The following is a 24,568-nucleotide window of genomic DNA, read 5'->3' as shown; positions in this document are numbered from 1 at the left end:
GCCTCCTTTCCATGTTAAACTAGGTTATAAAATATTTACTGATGCTACCTGGAAGCTGGAGTTTTAAACCATTTTATCTTTTGATCAAAGAGAAATTATAGAAAGTAGGCATCTGAAAATATGCATTAGATGCACTGGAGGTAATTCGTATGATGACAAGAAGAACTGTTGGCTGTCATGGGAAAAAGAAAAGGTACTGATGTAGGTAACAGAAAAAAAGGGCCTTTGAGATGGTGGAATAGGATTTTGTATGTCAGTCTAAAAGGATTTTTATATTAATAAGCATCAATTTTGAGGCTAAAGGTAGAAAATATATGTTTAGAATAGAAAAAATGATCAATTTATATTAAAAAAGATGTTTCCAACAGTTTTGCTTTTTGATAAATTTGACAAATTTGGACAAGAAATTTGAGAAAAACAATAAAATTATGGAATTGCACAAAATGGTCATAAGAAAAGATTGACAAAGTAGACTTAATTAGATTTGAAGGAAAGAGTCTTACAATTCACTTCTTCACAGTCTTTCTATACATGAAGTAATAGGATTCGTAGGGTATTGATCAGCTGACCTTGGTTTTATGTTAGTGTAGAGCCCCAGGAACTTTACATAAATGCTATGGGTTATTTTATTAACCTTTGAAATAGATAAACAAAATTGTAAAAAAATCCCTTTCAACACATCGTATGTATTAGTTTACAAGTTCAAGTGTGGAATAAGTAGAATTTTTTGGTTAGAGCTCCCTTTAAAATGGGGGGCAGGAGGGCCTTGTAAGTTGGCCAGATGCTGTCCTTTGAGAATCCTCTGTGAGGCAATATCAACCGGAGAAGTTAATGACTTGTTACAGGACCAGCATGAGAGGCCAGAGTGATCTCTGGAGGCCTCTTTCAGTTTCATGAGTCCAGAATAATTCTAATCTTTTTTAAAGTATGCATTTTGCTTTAAAATAATACATCCAAATGATTATACCAGTCTGTCTTTTTGTAAATCTCATGTGGGCTAAAGGAAAATCCATTTTGTAGTACAAATGAAATAGAAAGAAGTTATAGGCAATTACGTTATTTGGCGAGTCCATATTCTGAATACTTAATTTATACTAAAGAAGCAATTTTTTTCCAGTAGAATGATAAACTAATAAGACAGGTTTGGATAAATTTAAATATTAATAAAATCCTCATAATAATGCTTAGCATTCCTATAGCATTTAATATGCTTTTTAGTTTTAGAAAAGTAGTAACAGCACTGCATCTGTTTTGTAAAATGATAGATACCACTTCCATAGGGTACTATAGAATCACAGTTGAGAGTGTAACCAGTAAAAAAAGAAAGCTAGTATTTTATGATGTCTATTAAATTAAGTGATACTCTGTAAATCTCCTCTCCCTCTCCTCTCTTCCCACTTAATCCCCAACTCACATACACAAACATGCACTCCCACTGGGCATGAGTTTGAATCCTGAGCATGAAGCTGACTTAGATACAAATCCCACTTATCCAAAGGTCTTATGGGGCCAGTAGATGCCCCCTCCAGACACTGGAAGAACCATCAGCTTCAAGGGTTTTGTTTTTTTGGTTTTTTGGGTTTTTTGATGGAGATTAGCCCTGAGCTAATATCTGCCACCAGTCCTCCTCTTTTTGCTGAGGAAGATTGGCCCTGAGCTAACATCTGTGCCCATCTTCCTCTATTTTATATAAGGGATGCCTGCCACAGCATGGCCTGATAAGCGGTGCGTAGATCCGCGTGCGGGATACAAACCAGTGAACCCCCGACCGCAGAAGCAAAGAGCATGAATTTAACCACTACACCACTGGGCTGGCCCCATCAGCTTCAAGTTTTTAACCTTCTTATTATGCAGCCACCTGAAAACTAGGTTTTACAGCAAAATTGTATCCTACTGGGAAAATTTTCAGTTGAGTGATTTTTCCACCCAATCCGAGCTTAACTCTATATTAAGGTAGAAATTTTAGGACTGGAGAAAACTTTGCTTGGATAGAACAATCATAGTTCTAATAAAAAGCACCTTAAAAAGTAAGGATCGATTTTCCCAGACAAGCGATTCATCTCAAAATACAACCATTAAAAAATAGATGGTTTAAGACAAGACATATTAATCAATTTACTTAATGGTACCTTTTTAAATTCATATATATAATATTTCTTTTTAAATAGTAAATATGGTAATATATCTTAGACAAAGTTGCACCGGTGTGTATACTGATAACATAATACCAGTTAATATATGAAGAAGCAATATTTTGTGCCTGACTACATTATATATTTTATACTCAACATGACACTTCTCTAAATTTATTTCAAATGTTTAGTCAAGTTTAAACTACAACAAAAAGCAATTTTTTTTTGTAAAGATTGGCACCTGAGCTAACAACTGTTGCCAATATTCTTTTTTTTTTTTCTGGTTTTTCTCCCCAAATCCCCCCAGTACATAGTTGTATGTTTTTAGTTATGGGTCCTTCTAGGTGTGGCATGTGGGACACCGCCTCAGCGTAGCTTGATGAGCAGTGCCATTTCCGCGCCCAGGATCCGAACCAGCAGAAACCCTGGGCCACTGAAGCAGAGCGAGTGAACTTAACCACTCGGTCACAGGGCCGTCCCCAACAAAAAACAATTTAATTAAGTCAGCTAATTTGCCTAAAAGTTTGTATGCTAAAACTTAAAATTAATTCTTGAGAATTGGTAGACCATATTTACCTATTTGATCAATTTTCTGTGTCATATTTTTCATTTGGAACCAGTTATTTCATGTACATATGAGAATGTCTAATGAATATTCATTGAAACCAAGCATAGCACTTTAAGCAACATTTTAAAGTGTATTATATGCAAATATAAAGTTATGTGATTAATAACTCCTTAATGTATAAGTTTAAAAGCACCATAAAACCTCTTAAGAAACAATTCAAAGTTTTGTGAAATAACTTCATTGGAGTTTTCATATTTCTTTCCAAAATTAGTATTACTCACCATTGGTTATTTTTCAGCCTGGCATCTGTTGAGTGTAAGGGGCAGGAGCCAGGCATGAGGGAATCATCAAAGTGCAGTATCACTGGCTGAAACATGGTCATGGTGTCCGACAATATATGGTTTCTTTTAATTATACATTTCAGAATACTTGGTACTTTCTTAAATCTTTATTACATATCTTTATCATATGAAATAATATATTTTTATAAAGACCCTCATAGAACATGATACATAGATAAACAGATAGATGTAAGTATTTTTCAGAAATGCTGTGAAATGCTATAATCAGTTGAGTTTGTAAAATTGACCTGACTCAGCAATATGATATATTAGGGGTAACAGGTTATGCCGTAATAGGTTGTAAACATTTATTAAGATAGATTATGCATTCTTCTTTCATTCAACAAATAGCTTTTGAGGGCTTGCTATTTTCAGGCTCACCACACTTTGTCTAGATTTAAAGCTGGCTGGTATAAAAGAAATAGTTATCACATAAGCACTTTATTATGGATGGAGATGAAGGAAATGCACCACTGTGATTTTAGAATGTAAGAGATGCCAGTAGTCATCATTTAGGAAATCATATTGGCACTAGGGAATGTTTAAAGGGCTGCTCGACAGAGCCAGGGCAGACATGTGGACACAATCTCCTTCTATACTTTGTCATGTTAATAATCGTTAGATTGACAGAGGTGAATTGCATATGTTGTGCTCTATGGAAAATAAGGATAGATGTGTCAGAATTCTCTCTTAGGAATACAGAAAGCAGTTTGGTTTAAAGTCAGATTTTTTTTTTTTTTGAGTGAAAGAAAAATGAATGTGGAATGAAATAGGCAAAGTGTGTTGCTGATACCAAGGATGATTTGAGTCCTAACATGTTTAGGCAATGTAAGTTTCTCTGTCAGATAGGAGCTCAGAGTTACCTTGACTACAAGTTCAAGTATAGATGGAAAGGAGTGAAGTATGACTCTTTTCTTTCTCTTCAGCTCTTGAATGAAATTTTCTTTGTGATAGCAAAGATTCTGAAATTATTTGATCAGCTCAATTTTGCATGGTAGAATCAGTACCTTAAATGAACTATATTGATGAGCTGATTAGGCTGTCTCGCAAAATCACATGTGTTTAGACACGAACATGGGCATGATGTTTTTAAACAGTAAAATATGGAAAGATCTGTCCAAGGATTAGTTGCCAGCTTCAATTATTGTTATATACATTTATTAAATTTTTTCCTTTCATTAGTTTGAGAAGCTTGCATAATTATTTTGCTTTCTCTCCCTGCACAATGATTCTAAGTTTTCTAAGCTACAGCCACACTTAAATTCCTTTCCTCTCTCTTGATCTATACATTTTTCCTCATTTTGAATGGGGGGAGGGGAGGTAATATGGTGAGAGGCTCTGGCTTATTACTTTGGCACCAGCCATTCCTTTTATTGCACATAATTTTCGCAGCTACTCCAAGGCTGTTAAAATGTAATTCTTAGGAATGGTGTTTTGACACGTGAAGATATGTGTGGCGAACAGGTGTTTGTTTGGGATTGCACTTCACTATTTGCTTATATTTCATGGGAGAGGCAATTACGCTGACAGGTATCAGATTCAGAGAGCGAGAAGCCAAATGATTTTTTAAAGCATAAACAGAGCTGCTTATGGCAAGGGCTCATTCCTGTGGTCTCTCAGGGGCTCTCCATTTTCAGAGCTTAGAGAAACCACATTCCTGTTTGGAAAAACTTTTTTATTTTTTTTCCTTCCCTTACTGATGTCATTAGTGTTGCTATGGAGAGGAAGTGAGTGCCGCATGACATTGCTGGAAAAATCAACACTGACGTATTTCTGTACAGTAAATAGTCCACTTCATAGCTTGTTTTTTTATTAGTAAAGGCTTGCTAAAAATTGTCAGAACTAATACCAAAAAGGAAATGTTCCTTTACCCAAACTCCCTTAGTATATAAAAGTTTGTGAAGGTGTACCTAAATAATTCCTTCCTAGTATTAGTGATGAGAATGCGATACGTAGTAACCCATGTGAATTGAGGAAGAGGAAGTCATTTAATAGACTAGTAGGCATAATTTATATTATTTGGAACTTTTTTCTTGGAAATGGCCATCCCATTGTTTTAAAATCTAGTTTGAACATTGTGTCATTCAGTTGTACTGCACACCTCCACATCCCCCCTAGTCAGGTCTGAGCCCTTAGAAGATATGAGAGCTGATTTTATTTTCTATCATTCCTGAGGTATTCTTTGCTTAATCACTTCCTCACTATAGAAGCCAAGGTGCCGAGTCAGCTGTCAGGGACACATTTATAATGTCTTAGTATCAACCATGATTCTTGATTTATCTGACCACGAGAAAGGAGGCAGCTACCAAAACCAAGATCTCAGGCTTTCAGGGTTAAATGGAAAAAGCCATTTTTAAAGACTTGTAAATAATATATGATATTTCTGTTGAAGTGTTCTGAATTTTACTGTTAAGTAAATAATTAAGATTTCCCATGAGAAAAAAACTTTGCCCAATCCATGAGTTTTAGCAAATGAAAGGAGGATTCAAGAATAAAAGGATGTAGAAGAGGAAAGAAAGTATCTCGCTACTACTTAAATGCCATTTCCATCTGCGGTATTTGGTAATAACCATGGAGTGACTGCAAATGGATACTCCATTATTAAGTGGAAATATGCCTTTAACAATGTGCTTTTGATGTTGAAAACTGTGATGGCTTTTAATGAAAGCTATAAAATAAATGCACAGTATTTCCACCTTTGAATCCATTGGCTGGCAGATTTACTGGTTGCATTTTTCTTGCGTTAAGAATGTGTTTTATGTGAATGGCTGATTTGTTGTGTCTACTTTTTTTTTTTTTTTTTTTGCCTGCAGTGGCACATCTAGTGATGAAATGTGCAACTTATACATTATGTATTACATGGAAGCCAAGCACGCAGTTTCTTTCATGACCTGTACCCAGAATGTAGCTCCAGAAATGTTCAGAACCATCCCCCCAGAGGCCAATATTCCAATTCCTGTGAAGTCCGACATGGTTATGATGCATGGACATCACAAAGGTAAAATTGGTGTTGAATTTAAAGGAACATAGGATTTTGTATTTTATATTTTCTTATGTGTCTCACTTGACTATATGATTAATATTTAAAATCGTCCTCCTTCTGTCAAACAATCCACATGAACACATAATCTGATTCCCTTTTCCCTCTTTTGTACCCTAGCTCCCTTCCTGATGTTCCCTCATCAAAACAGTTAAAGTGAAAAATCCCAGTTAGTGATGAAACAGATTAGTTTTGGTATCAGTTCCATAAATGTAGATCTTTCTTCATTTAATTCATGTTTTCTGGTTTCTCCATTTCATTCCTCCCATGACTGGTAACGACTATGCAATTTATGAATTTATACAGCATGATCTAAGGATTCCGAGAGTTTGCCAATGAAAATGGTTATCATGTCCAGCCATACCCCAAATTATCTGTTTAATGGACCTCTTCAAGCACAGAATGATTCTTGATTTATGAGGCATTATTAGTGTTGGCCTTTTTGGTCTCATTCTCAGAAGAGTTCTTTAAATTGCTGTTCATCTGCAAAATGGTCATATTGATTGTCGTTTCTTTAGTTTAAAATTTCAAAATCCACATCCCATTTTATTGGATGAAGTATGCTGAAACTACTGAGTTTTACAAGTTCAATCTTAAAATGCCAGAGCAACTTCTTATTTCTTTCTATTGGAAATTTTATGAAAGATGTTAACATAGCAGTCAGGTCATTTATTTAAGTTCCTAATATATTTATAGGATGTGCCTTAAAATGTTCTTAAAATATTAATAAATTCACTTTTAAAAAATCAAAAAACAAATGCAAGCAGTTTTAAAGCATTTTTAAAATTCTGTGTTGTGTATATATTACTGAAAGGGTAGTTGATCTAGTTATTAAGTCAGAAGACTGGTAAAGGTGGTTGTGCTGGAGTTTGTGTGAGAATTAGAGCGTTTCTACCGTATAAATTCTTAATACTGTTGTTTTTATGAAACATAAGACCCTGAAAATATTTATATATTGATGGCATATTTCCAGTAAACTATTTAAAGTATGTAATACATACTGCAAATTTATGCTTGACTTTTTTAACCCTTTACAGAAACAGAGAACAAAGATAAGACTTCACTACAACAGCCAAAACAAGAAGAAGAAGTGTTAGAACAGGGTATGTATGCTTACTTCTGTAACTAGGCCTGTAAAACTATTCATTACCCAAATAGGCAACCAAACTTTAAAGTTATTGAGATATTTTAGGACTTTCTTTATCAGTCTCCAAACCTATGTGTTGCTGTTTTTATATAATACGTAATTCATGAGAAAATCATCAATTGTTGCACTTGAGCTTTGAAAGTAAAAGTCGTTAGTGTAATTTAGCCCCATTAGATTTTTCTGTCTTTGTTTTAGTTTATTTAATATTGTAACTTTTAAATATAATGCAAAGAAGTGCAAATATAATTAGTAGAAACAATCAGTGGGCTGCTTTTGAGATCTTATGACCTTTACTATTTGAATTCTTGTGTGTTTTGTATGATGTGTTTATTAACTATATTTGAGGTTCAAGAAAAAAGAAATCAAGAGTTAAACCTGCATCTCTCTTAAGTCATTCTTCTCTGCCTTCAGTAAGGTAGGAGGGATTATCGTCTTAGGCATTTGTAATTTTGTGTTAAGTTGCTGTCTGCTGTGCTAAGAAAGCATCATTCTTCCTCTGTTCTCTTTATTTGAAGTGGTGATACTTGATGCTTTGTGGCATATACTGCATGTGCTGGCACTGAAAAACTATTCCCCTGAATCTTGGTTTCTTGCCAGTTGTTTGGAAGATAGTATTTTGTCTTAGGTGTTCGAGTATGTTATCTCATCGAGTCGTTTTTGGCCTACGTGTGATATATCTTGAAATGTTAGTTTAATGTTAATGCAAACACATTTCTAATGATAACATAAAGTGTACAGGAAATAGGTAAGATTTTTCTTTTAACAACATAGAGAAATTTCTGACTCTTTGGATATTGTAGACCACTATTATAAATCTTCAAAATGTATTCTCTCAGGTCTAGGTCGGAGGTATCACTCTTGCATTAATAGTCTTTGCAAAATTAAAGTATCTAGTCTTTTTGAAAGAAAAAAATGCACTCTGAAAGGGGAATAGGGTAAACTGTGATATAATAGGTTTTAAGTTATATAAATTGTATATAATTTATATAATATAAATGTAATTTATATAAATTATAGTTCATAACATCTCATTCTAACAAAGTGGTCTTTAAAAAAATACAAGTTAGCTCAAAATTGTTTCTATTTTTGTGTTTAAGTCGAAAAAGGGAGATGATTTTATACTAGTTTATACTAAATGGTTCATACTAAACTATTGAATATAATTTAAAATAGCTAAATTTATCAACTCTGTGTATATATTTGTAAGGAAGTCAGTAATTGCAGCCTAAATATGTAGTATTAACAGTGTTTAATATAATTTTACTGAAATTTGTTCAGACTTAAAATGAATTATTTTGACATTGCACACACTGTTTGAAATGTACGTCGTGGAAATAATTGGAGGCATTTTAGAATACATTTCCTAATATGAACATATGTGATATCGCATGGAATGAGACCACCAATTAGTAGGTGCATCTTGTGAAATGGTGAGTTTCTACGAAAACTGAGGGTGGACTGTGTTTCCTTTTGAAGTTAATTGAGTTGATCAAGGGAGACATTGAAAACTCTGGAAGATGAGAAACCCAAAGGTTTTGTTAGCAGAGGAATCTTAAATGTTAGATTTAACCTGTTCTTTCCAGATCATTGGATTTAGGGGGTGTCATATCTGCCTACAAGCCAAATCATTTAAAATAGTTTCATATTTTGCCATTGATTTACCCTTTCCTGTTTGATAACATATATGTAGTATTAAAAAGTTTAAATATACCCAAAGTCTTACTGGTTCCAGAGAAAATTACTATGGACACATAAGAAATTATTTTCCTGTAGTTACTGTTTCCTTCTACTTATAAAAATGCTATAAAGTGATTTAACTTGGGAAGAAAAAAAGCATTATTTTGACTCAATTTTTATACTGCAGAAAATAGGCTGTGGTATTTGTAAGTTGAAATTAGTGGGTTTATCAGAATGTATATGAAGACAAATACCTCACCAAAAGCCATTTCAATGACCAGTGTAGCCTGTGTATTATTCTAGTGGTCTTTGGGGACCACTGGCCTAGAATCTATAGAGAAATATAGAAATATATTAAATGCATATTTGTACAGAGTCCATTTGATTTGCTAATGAGATCCATCTATTTCCTTGCAATACACAGGGCAAATCTACTCATTACTGAGAGAGTATCCCATTTTTTTCAGAGATATTTGTTTGCCCAAATGTCTATTTGTATTCATTCCCTAGGGAGTTAAATTGACCAAGTAGCTAACAGAAGGGCTCTAATTATTGAAATAAATTATGCCATATATGCTGATTTTTAAAGTAAACCCTTAAACTTAACACTTTGCCTTATTTTGCTGTTCTGGGCAAAACTATTTACATTCAAGTAGTCCTCCAGGTTGTATTGATTCTTTTAATATTTTAAATCCCCAATAAATAAAAGCCTTGAATTATTTCAGTTGTGCTAGCCACAAGCTGACAGACGGCATCTATGTTGGTCACACAGAAGATGCCAAACCCCCATTGGAAATGGAACTGTTGAGGGGCAGGAAGGAAAAGACTCAAAAATATTAGAGGACATGCCCGCAAAGGCAAGCTCTCTACCCATCAACAAACTAATAGAGGTAGTTCTACCTAGATGATGCAAACAACGTGCGTATTTTTTTACTTCTTATCTTAATACATTGGAAAGCAGATAGGAACATAAAGGTCAAGATATATAATAAATGCTATGTTGGAAAGAAGGGACGACCTTTATTAAGATAGTAAAAAAAAAAAGAAAGAGACATACTCATATTCCGTAAGGTGAAAAAAAAAAGAAATGTAACTGCCACGAATGGACAGGAAGTAGTAGATACTTACTACTACTACTTCTGGTAGGTACCAACATGGAGAAAAAAAATTCAAAGCAGACCAGTCATCTATTTAGTACAGATTTATCTAATACTCAGTTTCTCCAGGAGAAATATAAGTATTTTATTTTCTTTGCAATTCTAATCACTAAAATTGTTAGCTGTTAATTTTTGCCAGAATGTTAATCTTGATTGGAAATTAACTAGAGTTTGAAAGAGACATGTGAGTCGTGTGAATCCATGTGGCCCAGCCTGTGCTTCCTCACAAACATGCTGACCTTCCACCGTATCCATGTCTACATCTGCTCTCTCTAGAACAAAATTTGGTATAAAGCAAATGTATCTCGGACTCTATCTCAAAAGATTTAATCACAGAGACACCAGAAGAGCCTCATTCTATGACAGCTCGACCTATCAGGTTGTCCTGGATCATGCAGCAAGGGGAAACATTTTAATGAGGCTTTAATTAATTCTGCAGGAATTTTTTTAAAATAATGCTTGACTGATTTTTTAAAATAATATTCATTGTAGAAGATATGGAAATTACAAAAGTATGAAGAAACAAATAAAATCACCCATAATCCCTAGAAATATGGGTGTATACAGACATCTGTGCGTGAAACATATATTATACATATAGGCACATTATTTTAACAGTATTTAGATCATAACGTATGCACAGTTTTGTATTCTCTTTTAACCGTATTATATCTTGAATATTTTCCCCAACTATAAAAATTATTGGCAAGTGGAATTTTTAATGGCTGCATGTGTGTATTCCTGCCCATACTGCTTTGCAAAACAGCCTATTTGCCTATAGCTGAGCTTATCTGTGAGTGAGTTGATTGTCTGCCTCCATGCAGAAAAATACTAAGGGATATTCAAAACAAACTGAAATGTCACCATCTTTTGAAAACATTGTAAGTAAAGAATTACCTATATACATGCTAAGTACAATAAGTTAAACAATAGAACCCAATCAGACAGTGATTTGGGGTGGAGGAAATGAATCCTAGGAGACTATGCAGAATGAGGACAGTGGCATTGAGGTTTTCCAGAGCAGACATACACACACATCCCTCATTTATATGTTGTGGTTGGCACTTTGAAGAAACCAAAGCATGTTTTGTACATTCTTTTTATTTCTTATGCATTATGATTTCTTCTATATGTTCACTACACCAAAGGTACAACCTGAGCTTTCTATTAACATTGTTTACACAAGGAATATGGGCCGAAACTAAAAGCCTTACCAGCTGCAAGCAAGGATCTATACAACTACATTTAAGAGTTCTGAATTTGAGTGTTTCTCTCCTTTAAAATTCAAAGAATAGATGTAGTATTGAAATTTATGTCAGTTGTATTGGGAAGATTCAATGTCTTAAAAAAACTCAAGGCAGAATTGAAAGTCCAAATCTACAATACCAAGATGTCCTTGTTATTGTGCATTATGCTCTGGACAGCATTTATTTTGCTGCAGAAAGAGCCTTTAACATGTTTTATTCAGTTTGCTCCAAACTCTTCTCATTGTAGTCTTTGTGCCCTCGTGTAATCAATCTTTCTACTCAAAGGTCAGCATGAGCTACTATATTCCCAAGGCAGGGAGAATATGACAAAAATACAATTTGTAGAGGGAAAACACTCCATGACCCCAGATAGTTAAAGGTCTTCAGACACCTTCTGTGAAACAGAATAATTTCACAGTGGTTTTATGCTAACAAAAGTGAATTACCACTGGCGTGTTTTATCAGATAAGCAGAATCAAGGGAACAAGGTTGCAAGGTAAAAAGACAGTAGTCTACTGTTAAAGCTTGTTAAAGTAACAGTTGGTAAACCATTTATGAGAGGAGTGAAACAAAGGCTTGGCTTAGTGGCTAAAATTTCTATTTCTTTGCTTTGTTCAAAATAGGATATTCCCTTCATCCCCTAATAAAGTACCAATGATTGTAATAACATCTTCTTAGCTAATTCCGAGTACTCTTAATGCCACTTTGCTGGTTAAAGAAGATACAGTTCTTGTTTGTATTCCCATTCACTGCAAATTTATCGGTTTGTTATGATTTATGAGCAGCTCACAAGTCTTTATTTATTGAGCTCATCTATCAAACACAATTCTAAATACCCCTCAAGGCTCTGGGAAGCTGAGCGGATGCTGTTTTGAATTAGTTTTCTAATAACAGAATAGGCAGATGTGAATGATCGTTTATCACGTGGTTAAGCTTTCTGATACAGATTTGTGTGCCTGATAGGTGCAAAAGCCATCATCTCCTAACTTCTTTTTTATATTTGTCTCATCTTCTTAAAAAAAGAAGAAAAGCCCATTTCTGATTGTTTTTCAATCAGATGAGTCCTCTAAGAGGGAAAAATGATAAAGTTCATTTTATTTGTGATCCTTGAGCTGGTCATCATGATCAGGTCTTTTATTTCTCTAAGACTAGTAGATTAAATGTTTTGGGTTAGTAACAGATAAACAGTAAATAAACCAAATCAGCTTTAACCATCAGCTATGATGGAGTCATAAGCCAAAGTATTAAAATCTAAAAAGAAATGCTTTTATTTCTCCATTTCTCGTATTCCTCTCGCTAATCAGTTGTGTTGCATGGTTGTAACCTCATTAGCTTGGTTACTTGGCATATTTTGTCAGTAGTTAAACTGCTGATGAGCATCCTATTTACTCTGCATGTACCATAGAAATCACAGAGCAATCAGCAGTAACAAGAGCTGTTTGTTTTAGGTAATGAAGCACTAGTGATTTGTGTGGGAAATGGGAGTTTATATTCTGAAAGATTACCAAGAGGTTTTGATCCTTTTTAAAATAAAAATGCCTGCCACAATTAAGATTTTTTGCTATCTAAATGTGGAAATACTTATTTTTTCATTCAATAATCTTAAAGCATTTTATTAAAGAAATAAACTCAGGGGCCAATTTTTCAATGTAAGTTTCCATCTATTTTGGTGTGATCTCACCATATTCCTGAAAGTAAACCAGAGAAATTTCCATGCTGGTGGCAGGGAATAGTGAGTGACCCCACTAAATAGAAAAATGCACATTGAGCCTTGCAGTAGTTAATACAAGCACACAACTTACAAAGCTAGCGTTTAATCAGTAGTATTTTCGATTCTCTTGTGCTATGCTGTGTTCCTTTTCCTGACACATTAGCTGCTACTACAGTTGTATTTTCCATATACCAAACCCACTCAGCCAAATTAGTTAAAAGCCTAGAGCATGTCTGCATTTCATAAGATAAGAATCAAAGTTTGAGTGAGGAAAAGAAAGAGACAGTACTCACTGCAGCCTAAAATCATCAAAGAACTACTTTGATCTTTACTGATGCAAAAGCAAGGAGTGACGTTTGTAACAAATTATTCATTCCAGAATCATTTATTGAATATCTGCTATAATAGGAACAATACTAATCCCTGGAAATATAACAATGAATGAGAAATGAGAGGTTTTTATTTTTTTATATAAAATCACATTTATACCTTACCACTTGTCCCTTCCCAGATAATTTTAATGTACAGAAGACATTTTTAGAACATCTTTATAGAATTTGATCATACATGTAAGGTATATTGCCAGTGGTAAGTGAAAACTATTGAAAAGAACAGAAAACTCTTCTATTTTTTCAGACCAAAGAAAATCAGTCATTTTTCTTTAGGCCAGTTTTGTGCAAATCACTGTAGTATGTATGTATGGACTTGACTATAAGTGTCCTTTGTTGTAAGAAGAAGACAAGCCAGGATAGGACAAAAATAAACTTGTTTGGTTAAAGAATAAACCCAAAACCTGAGCTCAGAAGACTATTAATTTAAAAAGAAAAAAAATTTTAAATATAGTAAGATTGACAGGTCTGAGGCGAATTCACAGGAAAGAGTATATTGGCCAGTACAGAAAGGAGGGGGGAACCTGAATCCAGTCTAGTTATCAGTTAGAAGGGATGCTCCTCAATCAGGCTGTATCCTTTGAACCCCAGTTCAGTTTCCTACCAGCTGTGCCATGAGTTTCCTCATCCAAAGTAAGGACTCTAAGTATTTCATGGAGATTAAACATGTTAAATGGTATGAAGCATTCAGTAAAGTGACATTCATGCTAAGCTCTCAAAAAATATTAGCGGCTATTACTATTATTGTCATTTGTAGTTTTAAAAGTATTTCTTTATATGTTATCTCTGTCAACAATAGGTAGGATAACTATGCATCCGAATTTTTCCAGGACTGTACCAGTTTATGCCTAGTATAAATATTAACAACACCCTTTTCCTTCTCAAATGTGCCCCAGTTTGGGGACTAAATGATGTGGTTCCCTTAGCAGTGGGATCCAGAAAGAATTAGAGGCTACCACCCAGAAACACATAGATTGACAGAGCTGAGAAAAAGGTGAGATAACCGAGGAGTGTCCAGGGAAAGCAGGCTACCAGAGGTCACCAGTCAGTTGCACAAATGTAGAGCAGCTTTTATACCATTCCAAACAGGTTTTGACACTGAAGGCAGGGATGAGGATCTGTTTAGAGGAAAGAGAAGAGTCTTTCAGCATGCTAGTCATAGGATGATAAGAATCTCAAATGGGTGCTGGTGGTAGGGAGGGAAAAAACGATGTTGACAAATCAGCATCGACGAATCAGTTGATTCTGTGATTCACTAGTGAGAGAGGGACAAATCCAGTTTTCTGGATTAATTGACCCAAAAGAGTTTCATCACCGAGAAAGACACTACAAAAAAGTTAAAGTATGGGGAGAAGATTAAGAGCTCTGTTTTAGACTTCTTGAGTTCAAAATTCCTATAAAACAGACATCCAATCCAAGTGGAAATTTCCAGAAGGCAGTTTTATATACCAGTTTGGTACTAGGAGAGCTTCAGATTTGGGAGTCATTTGTCTGGAAATAGCAGCTTAAGCCTTGTGAGTGGCTGAGATCACTTAGTAGGAAGAGGTCATAGCCAGAGAAAAAAAGTAAGCCTGGGATAGACCTCAGAAGACACCAACGTTTCATTTGTGGGTCAGAATAGGAGGAAGCAACGATGACAGGCAGAGAAGATCTGAGAAGAACAGTGTTATAAGGAGAGAGTTTCTGAAGGGACTTTCAACAGTGCCACATGCCACCAGGGGCTCAAGATGAAGAGTCTGTTAGCTCTGGCAACTAAGAGCTCTTGAGCAACTCAGGCAGAAGCCATACAAGGGTGAAGTGGGAAGTGAAAGCAAATGCCTTTGATGTAGGGAAAGAAAAGCATGTGAGGAAGGATAGAGCAGCTTGTAGCCCTACACTGTCCAACATGGTAGACACTAACCACATGCAGCTATTTAAATTTGAATATAAATTTATTAAAAGTAAGTAAAATTAAAAATTAAGTTCCTCAGTCGCACTGGCCACGTTGCAAGTACTCAGTAGCCCCACGTGCCTAGTGGCTATCATATTGGACAGCACAGGTACAGAATATTTCCATTATCACAGAAAACTCTTTTAGACAGCGTTGGAACTTGTTAAAGGAAGAGGAAAGATGGGAAAGCTTGAAAGACATACTGTGTCAGAGGATCTCTTCTTGCCTCCATGACCACTGAAGATAAGCCCAAAGTGAGTGTTTATAGCCTGTGAGTTAAGTCTTTTGCAGAGAGGTAGTAACAGAAAAGAAAAGAAAGCAGGTAGCAAAGGCTCTGGGGGCCACTGGAAGGGCTGGCATCCAGAACACTGGAGGAGGGATAATTCTTTCTCCAAACATAGACTAAAACAAATGAGAGCAAGTGCAGATACAACCTCCTTTGGCAAAGCCAGGCAGCAAATCCCAATGGCAGCCATAGTGACTTGAGCAAATAGAGGGCTGTAAACTTAAAGGGGGCTTGTTTTCCATTATGGAAATCCCAATACTTCAATACAAAATAGGAACTGATGTGTAAATTTTTAGATAAACAATAGATTGAAGCAGATGCATGTTGCCACTAGAGTTTATATCTCTTTCGTTAGTAATTATAATAGCTACAATTTAGTGATACCTACTTTATGATATACACTGGACTGGGCATATTACATTAACTATCTTCTTTAAATCCACAAAACAATTCTTAGAGGTAGTTATCGTTAATCTACTTTATAAGGTTAAGTAACTTGCTTAAAGGCACAAAACAGCTATGAAGTATCAGGGTTGGATTTGAACATTAGTGTGAAATACAGACCAGACATTGGGTAATAACAATTCAGGGAAAGAGTGGAGGGCTGTAGGTGCACATAGCAAAGGTCCCTAATTTCATTGTCAAGGAAGGCTTCTTGGATGTAAGTGATACCTAAGTGAGATCTGAAAGTTGAGGAACTAGTTGATTTCTGGGGAGAGAATGTCCCAGGAAGAAGAAACAACATTTTAGAGTTGACATTCAAGGAAGTAAAAGTCCAATCTGGCTGTAACAAACTGAAAAGAAAGAAAGGAATATTGAGAGGTAAGACTCGGGTAGAGACCATCCAACTTCCTCCATTTATATTCTATTCCATCCATTGCACTCAAGGTTAGATTTATTTCCTAAATCAAGATCTTAATATGACTAAGAAAAATGGTTAACATTTCGGTATTCCATATATCCAATACGCCAGAAGAGGAAAAAAAATCTTTCTAGTTTGTGCGTAAGAGTGTAAGAGATAGCCATCTAGTGGTCTGTCTCTCTCACATGTAACCTCTGTAGATGAGATGCTGCAGCTCTGAAGCTATGGTCTCACAAGGCCAGTGCAATCTGTGTGCAGCCAAGCCTGTTACATTGCCAAATTTTTGTTTTCCTAACCCCAATGATAATTGCAAATGAGAATTTCAAAGGATCTGGAGTGCTCTGCATTTAGTATTTTATCACAGCTTTTAGATTTTTGCTGACAAACCTGAATAACCGTGCATAGTTCTGAGCCTGTGTTCCGCCATCAATGTTAGCATAATGACATGGATTCAGGTTTTAAAGTTATGTTTTTTTATCTGTCCCTGAAATAATCTTGTGTTTTATTTTGTATATAAAATGTTTCATTGTACAACAGCGTATTAAACTATGTTTAGTGTGTGGGGTAGGAGAATTTCGCAGTAATGGATTAATTTCTCTTCTGTGAGGCAGAATGCCACTGTGGCCTAACAGATGTGGTTGAGTTATAATTTGCTTTGTTCATTTTACTGAGATTGGCCTTATTACTTGGTAATTATTTTCTGATTGAAGATTTCACCTGGGATAAGCTGCTTTCATGGGCAAGAATTGAAAACCTACTTTGAATCATTAAACCAAGACTATTTGTAAACATGACAGGATCTCTTGGCATCATTTTGGAAAGACTTCATATCCCCTTGCACCAATTTCTTAATAATATATTCTTTAGTGGAATGTATCATGGCTAAACCAGTTATCATTTTCATTTCCTAATGGTCATAAAAAAGATTTTATAAATATTATATGGTCATGCTGTAAATGTAATTAAAACTTAAGCAATCAGACCCCATAGTCATAAGTAATTTCATTAGTAGCACTTAGAATAGGGTGAGGAAAAGGCAGAGCTGTAGGTTACCTTTGAGTTTGGCTTAGGAAAGCGAATTTATGTTTCCACTGAGAATAATATGTTTCCCATTCACACAATTGATGTAAATGGATTTGAAGCCATAGATGTAAATAATGAGGATTAAAATGCTTCATGAACTTTTCATAGTCATATTTTACATCTGTCATAATATTTTATAAATAATTTTTGATGGAATTATATTATTATATCCAAGTTTACTTCTTAGTACAGGAAGACATGAAATACATTTTAGTGATGAATTACTTCAGTGATATTAGTTTGTGCAAATCTTCTCTTTTGTTTGAAACTGATCTAAAACTATTCTTTTCCCGGGGCTGGCCCTGTAGCCATATGGTTAATTTCGCGCACTCCACTTCAGTGGCCCAGGGTTTCGCCAGCCCAGGGTTTCACCAGTTCGGATCCTGGGCCCTAACATGGCACTGCTTCTCAGGCCATGCTGAGGCAGCATCCCACATAGCAGAGCCAGAAGGACCCCCAACTAGACTATACAACTATGTACTGGGGGGCTTTGGAGAGAAGAAGAAGAAGAAAAAAAGAAGATTGGCAAGAGATGTTAGCTCAGGTGCCAATCTTAAAAAAGAGAAAAAGTATTCTTTTCTCAAAAAATTATTTTTCTGGAATTTGTTCATTTCTTGTTTAAAATAAACAACTGGAACTACTTACAATAGCACTGCTAACAAAATAATAATAATAAAACTTGGGTTTTCAAATTGCCAAGTAGATGCATATCTGGTAGATTTCTTGTGTGTTTTACAGCACCTGCTCAAGAATATATATTTAATTTCTTGTGGATTACTCTTTAATAGACTTTTAAAGGCAACTTCAAAGAGTTTTCCTGTAAAGATAGCTGTTTTCTGATATAACTGTTGATAATATTTTATTTTAGAAATCTGATCAACTCTAACTTCCAAACCAGTACAATTATCCTGTGACAATTTATTGAAATGTGCCATGTAATCACATATGCATTATTTTGTCTCTACTAACATATTAATGGAGGTTATCTAGCATTGTTGACCCCTGAGATAACAGAACAAAACAGGTGGTATATCAAATCAAATGTGAAGCATATTATTTTTTCATTGTTCTGGAAGATCATCTCTTTTTTCTCCCCCATCCTTGAAAGTCTGAGAGCAACCTTCTCTCTCACTGATTTTTAAGGCACAAAATTTTGTAAATTTTGCACTCTTATCAACCCTCTACCCCTTATCTCTTCTCTTTTTTCCACAGGTGATTTCTATTCACTGCTTTCCAAGCTGCTAGGAGAAAGGGAAGATGTTGTTCATGTGCATAAATATAACCCTACAGAAAAGGCAGAATCAGAGTCAGACCTGGTAGCTGAGATTGCAAATGTAGTCCAAAAGAAGGATCTCGGTCGATCTGATGCCAGAGAGAGTGCAGAGCATGAGGACAGGGGCAATGCTATTCTTGTCAGAGACAGAATTCACAAATTCCACAGACTAGAATCTACTTTGAGGCCAACAGAGAGCAGAGTTATCTCAGTACCGCAGCCCCTACCTGGTGAAGGCACCTGGGAACCAGAACACACAGGAGGTGCGTTTAGGGCTTTTTTTAAAGAGTACAATATGAAATGCTACAATCCACATTAGCAAAATCTGAAGGGAATAAAAATTAATGAGTGAAAAAAACTCATCAATGAAAAAGGACTTCTCATTAGAAAAAATGTTACTCAGATTTGGATTATCAGATACCACCTTTGAGGAGTTTTTGTTTTGGTCCGATACTACATAAATTCTGTTCAATTTGTGAGCCAGAATTACTAGGACTGAAAATGTTTGAATTATGTTGGAGAGGGCATATGCAATTCAGGGTAACAAATTCTTACCAAATCAACTTTCTCCGTTTTACTCAATGGAAAGAAACTGAAAATTCAAAACCTGACATATAAAGTCACAGTGTATAAAATGCTTATACACTATCTTCTTTTAAGGAAATTAAATTTCTCTCAAAAGAATCTTTATACTTCAGACATTCTCATCTAATTGACTTGTAAAATGTAACCGTTTTTATGACTTTGATTTCTTAAGTTCCATTATCAATTACTATCTTAATTGGAAAGTTGGATAGTTATTTCTGGAGGGACCTCCTGCAAGTCAGTAACTGTCAGATTTATCTTTGTTTCTAACCAGGATTGGCTTCCATAATTAGAGGACAATACTTTATTCCCTTCAGGTTTCTGTGCCAGCAAGCTATAGATGCCTCCCTTTGTTTTTAATTGTATTGTGGCCTCTGTGATATTGATTGTGTTTCACGTTACTTGCTAATGTGGAAAGCCAGATAATACAGCATGTGGAGATGATCTCCAAAAGAGTAACGGATATGCGTGCATGGCAGCTGTCTATGTGTGGGCTGGAATGGCGCAGGCTGCCAGCTTGATGTTTTCAAATACAGCTTTGCAGGAAGCCATAAATTATTCAACACCCAGCAGATTTTTATTTATAATTGAAAAAATTAGCATGCACTTTCTTTTGCTCACACAGAAGTTTCAAGTATTGTCCATTGGGACTGGCCTAATAGTCTCTGTAAAATGTTAACTGGAACCCAGATTTTTACATCTTCATATGTAAACAGAATCAGCCCCACTTAACTCATTCTAAATTCATCTAACGAAACTGTGTTTCTCAAGAGGTGGTCCCTGGACCTCCTTGCACTAGAATCACCCAGGGTGCTTATGAAAGATCTGGAGTTCTGAATCCTACCAAAGAAGAAATGAATGGATATCCTGAGTATGGTGCCTAGAAATCTGCAGTTTATCATGTCCCTATCCATTTCATAAATAGACTGGAGTGTCTGTCTGAACCTCTGTATTAAGGACAGTAAATTGTAATCCAAACAACATGGAAATGTAAAAGGCAAAAGGGGCCTCTTGGGTAAGAATCCAATTCTATTCCAATGTGAAGTGTTGGAGTTGAGTCATGCTTTATTCCATGACTTCTCTTTGTTGCTCTTGGATTTGGAATAATGACATGATGACTTATAGGCGTCATAAGTGTCAGTGTAAAAATCATAATTTGACTTAAGGCGTTGTATCCCTGAAACCTACTTAGTTTTTCAAAGAAAGAAATGCTTAAAATACCCGAAATACATTTACTTACCAAATCGCCTCATACCTTCCAGGGTGGTCAAAATGGTAGTGCCCAGAAGAAAAATATTTCTCCAGGATCTGGTTCAGGAAGTTTCCTTTCATTTTAAATACATGAGTGAATGCCACCAAAGTAAATAAAATAATGAGTCATAGAAACATATAGCACAAATCCTAATTATAGAATGGAAATGTGCATGTATGTTCTTTCTGAAATGATTTATTTTAGTGTTATTTCACTACTCTGATTCAAAACCTTTTTTAAAATTAAATGCAAGATAGCAAAACTCATATTTAGGTAAGCTATTTCTAAAAGTGTTTTTCTTTTCAGTTTCTTTCACTGTTGATCATAACACAATGTAATATCTAACTTTAATTGAAGATGTCTCATTACTTTGTGTAAGCCAGACGAAGACCTATCCACAGGAAGCTTCCACTTGCAAAACAGAAAGTAGAAAGTTATTAGCACGTATTGCAGTGATAAAATCTATTAGTAGTCTAATTCATGTATATTTCCTAGACTATGAGCAAGGGGAATAAATTTGATGGATTGTCTTCCATTGTTTCTCTCATACCCTTTCTTTATTCCAGGTGAAGCTCAGAATGGGACCCTAATGATCTGGAGCAATTATCTGTCTCTCTAAGTGCCTAATTTGCTATAAGGAGTAGTATTAGCTGCAAAGAAGAAAGTAGCTTTTCATAGGAGATTATTATTAAAACAAAATATAAGGCTGTTGTGTTGCTTAATTTTATAGCTCCTACTCATTTCATGTATCTTTGAGACCTATTATTAATTTTCAGGTGAAGAAACTGAAACCTGGAGAAGTTAACCCATTTGATTGAGGTCGCAGAGTCTGAATTTAAAGCTTGGACTGATATGCACCTTCTAGTTCTTTACGTTTCAATACACTTGTGCTCGATCAGCTGGGCTAACTTGCTAGCCCAGTTCAGATACCCTCCGTGGAGCTCTGGGCCCTCACTGCGTAGAAGCTGGAGGCTTCCACTCAGGACCCTGTGCTGATATCCTCACTTCATGGCACTAGCACAACCCAATACAGTGGCGGTTTCAGCAGCACTTTAGATTTCATTAACGGACCCTTATTTTGGAACTGCAGTATGGGAATGGTTCCCATCCAGCTGATTTGAGGATTTGAAGGTGAAATTATTGCATCAACTCAGAAATCCAGGTGTGACTTTGTGTGGTAGGCCCAGCACTACCTGAGGGTTTCAAAAGCAACACCATTTTGTGGACCTTTAGACTGGTCTGAATTCCACTGGGTGCCACACCCTGGCAACTGCCTTTAAAGTTGAGTTCTCCACCTCAATATGAGTTGAGTATCAATGGGCACAAGCTGCATAAAAGCGCAATAGAATAACATCTTCCAGCTCTGCAGAGCTGAGAAAGTCTTTAGCATTCCCAGGAACAAGATGGTTAAGTATGGTGTCTTCAGTGTGTCTCTAAGAGTGCAAACATCTGAAAATAGCCTCTTTTTTAGATCTTATCTTCATAACTTTTGGTGAATCTATTCTGAAAACTCTCCTCCCGATAGTTGTAAAAACAGTGTTAGAAACAGAGAAACTTCCTGGACAGGCTCAGCTGCAGTCTAAACCAGAGGTTTTCAAACTGTTGTTGGAAAGGGCATGCCTCAAGCATAAGTAGTAGTTACAGCCTCCCACCATACATGCTCAAGCACGCGTGTGTGCATGCACGAGTATACTCACAATACAGCTTGCCCCGGAACCGTTCTCCATTTGGCCCAAATAAAATTTGAAAACCACTGCATGGAGGAAGTATGATGTGGAACTCTTCAGACCCTGGAGCTTGACTTCCTGGCTTTGAATCCAAGCTGCACCACTTATTATGTGGTCCCTAAGCAAGATTTTAAAAAAATTCTCTGGGCTTTAGTTTTCTCATCTGTAAAATGAGGATTATAACAGTACCATCCTCATAGGGTTAAAGTGAGGGTCAAATAATATTTCCATGTATTCCACATAATACATGGAAAATGCTTTAAACAGTTTCTGGCACATAGAAAGCATTTAATAAATATTATAATATGTTAATAATTATAATAATTCTTACCATCAATGTCACATTGGATTAATATTTCAAAAATTTAAACACCAAAGTAGTAGAACCAAATATTATCTACTTTAACTTAAGCAGGATCCATGAGAGAATTTTCTTGCAATGTGTAGGCATGCTGCAAAATTTGACACTCTAATTTGATACATTCAGAAAATGACATAGCACTGTTCTGTCATAATGAGAGTTTGTGGCTCTTCAATTCTGATCACTTACATTGATCGTGTGATACATGATATACAGTATGAAAATATTCATCTTGGTAAATTGAGACGCAATTGCATTCCTTTTTACACAACATAGTTTGATTTCCACCATTAGTTTGATATCTAAATTAAGACAGCATTAATAGATTAGAAACAAAACCTTAGTCTTTATTCTAGTAGCCTTCTGGAAACTAGACTCGTTGGAAAATAAATTTAAAACTACAGATAGCTATTCTCACTGGCAAGTTTGACTGGACTACTATTTGCTAGCATATGGAAGCCCAACTGAGCATATATTGCACACCTCTGGACATCAGAAAATATGCATTTGTGTGATGCTTCCCGTCAGATAAGAGAACTCACAGGGTCTGTAAATATTTTTATCATACATTTAGATTTCACTTAATTTCTATGGACAACTTTTACCTAACTCAGTGTCCATACTTTTAACATATTTCATTCATATGCTTACCTCTAGGGTCAATAGAATTCCCAGGGTAAAATAAGGCAATCAGTGGGCTGAATTTTCATCTCTGGAGGGGAAGAGAATACTAAAAACAAACACATACATACCCCTTACTATGAACCAAGCTAAGTGTTTTAGATGCATTAACTCATTTAATCATCATAACAACGCTATTTATAAACCCATTTAGAGAGGAAGAAACTGAGGCATAAAAAGGTTAAGTCAAGTGCCCAAAGTGCCACAGCCCAAGGAACCAAGATTTAAAGCCAGGCAGACTTGCTCCAAGTCTTGATTTTTAATCACTTCATTATTCTGCTTTTCACAGTAAATAAAATTATAGATTGGGAGGTAGATGATTGATGGATAGATAGACTGGTTTTGTCCAATCATCCCATCACCTCATCTACAATCATGAGAACTCTAGGAATAGATTACCTTTGATCATACTTTCTCAGTCAGTATCCAAACAGTTTAACCAAGATGAAGATCTCATTTGCAATTAAATTTTAGAAAGAGAAGAAATTCTGCGAATGCTTCTGAGCTTCTAGTTGTCTTACGTCTCTTCCTCACTTCGCTCCCATTAAGTGAAACATTATAATTAATTCTTGTTTTCTTTCTGACTTAGGTATAAATATTTCTCCTATAGTTTTAGTTAATTATAGTTATTGCTGGCACTTCTGATGAATAACAATCCCCGACCAAAATAAGGCATCTTTTCATCGCTAGATGAGAATTTACAAGTGCAGAAAAAGCAACCATTACATTTTGTTCTTGTTGTTGAAGTCTTCTAGTGATTTTCATCAGGATCTTTTCCTTAAGATTAAATAGGAAGAAATTTGTTACACTGAAGTTAAGTCATAGTTCTGGGTTTGGAATTCTTTTTTTTCCAACTTTATCTGATTTTATTAGTCTTTATGTAACACAGATAAATGAATGCCCTTTTAAATGCTTATTAATAATTTCATATGAAAGCAGCATTGATTACTAACATTAATCGTTTTCTTGGAAAAGTGTAGCTTAAATAAATCCTTAAAGTGATTTATTGGTACAATTTTAATAGTAATGTTTGATTTTTTCTGAAAGTAGTAACTTTTTTTCCTAAATATTTGGCAGAATATGAGGTTGCACATTTCCTTTTATTTATAGTGAATGCAA

At 35.4% G+C, this 24,568-nt stretch overlaps 1 protein-coding gene across 51 annotated transcripts in view; it reads left to right on the top strand.

The window, feature by feature from the left end:
* Positions 1-24,568, top strand: part of PAM (peptidylglycine alpha-amidating monooxygenase) — a 274,367-nt gene that overhangs the window by 210,707 nt on the left and 39,092 nt on the right. For 30 of the 51 annotated variants that reach the window (NM_001081767.1, XM_070232829.1, XM_070232826.1 and 27 more), the window contains 3 exon segments: positions 5,855-6,039; positions 7,119-7,184; positions 18,783-19,106. In NM_001081767.1, coding sequence (NP_001075236.1) covers positions 5,855-6,039; positions 7,119-7,184; positions 18,783-19,106 — 575 coding nt within the window. 51 annotated transcript variants of the gene reach the window in all.

This window comes from Equus caballus, chromosome 14 (genome assembly GCF_041296265.1).
Source record: "Equus caballus isolate H_3958 breed thoroughbred chromosome 14, TB-T2T, whole genome shotgun sequence".
NCBI classification, from domain to species: domain Eukaryota; kingdom Metazoa; phylum Chordata; class Mammalia; order Perissodactyla; family Equidae; genus Equus; species Equus caballus.
This window is presented reverse-complemented; position numbering and strand designations above follow the sequence as displayed.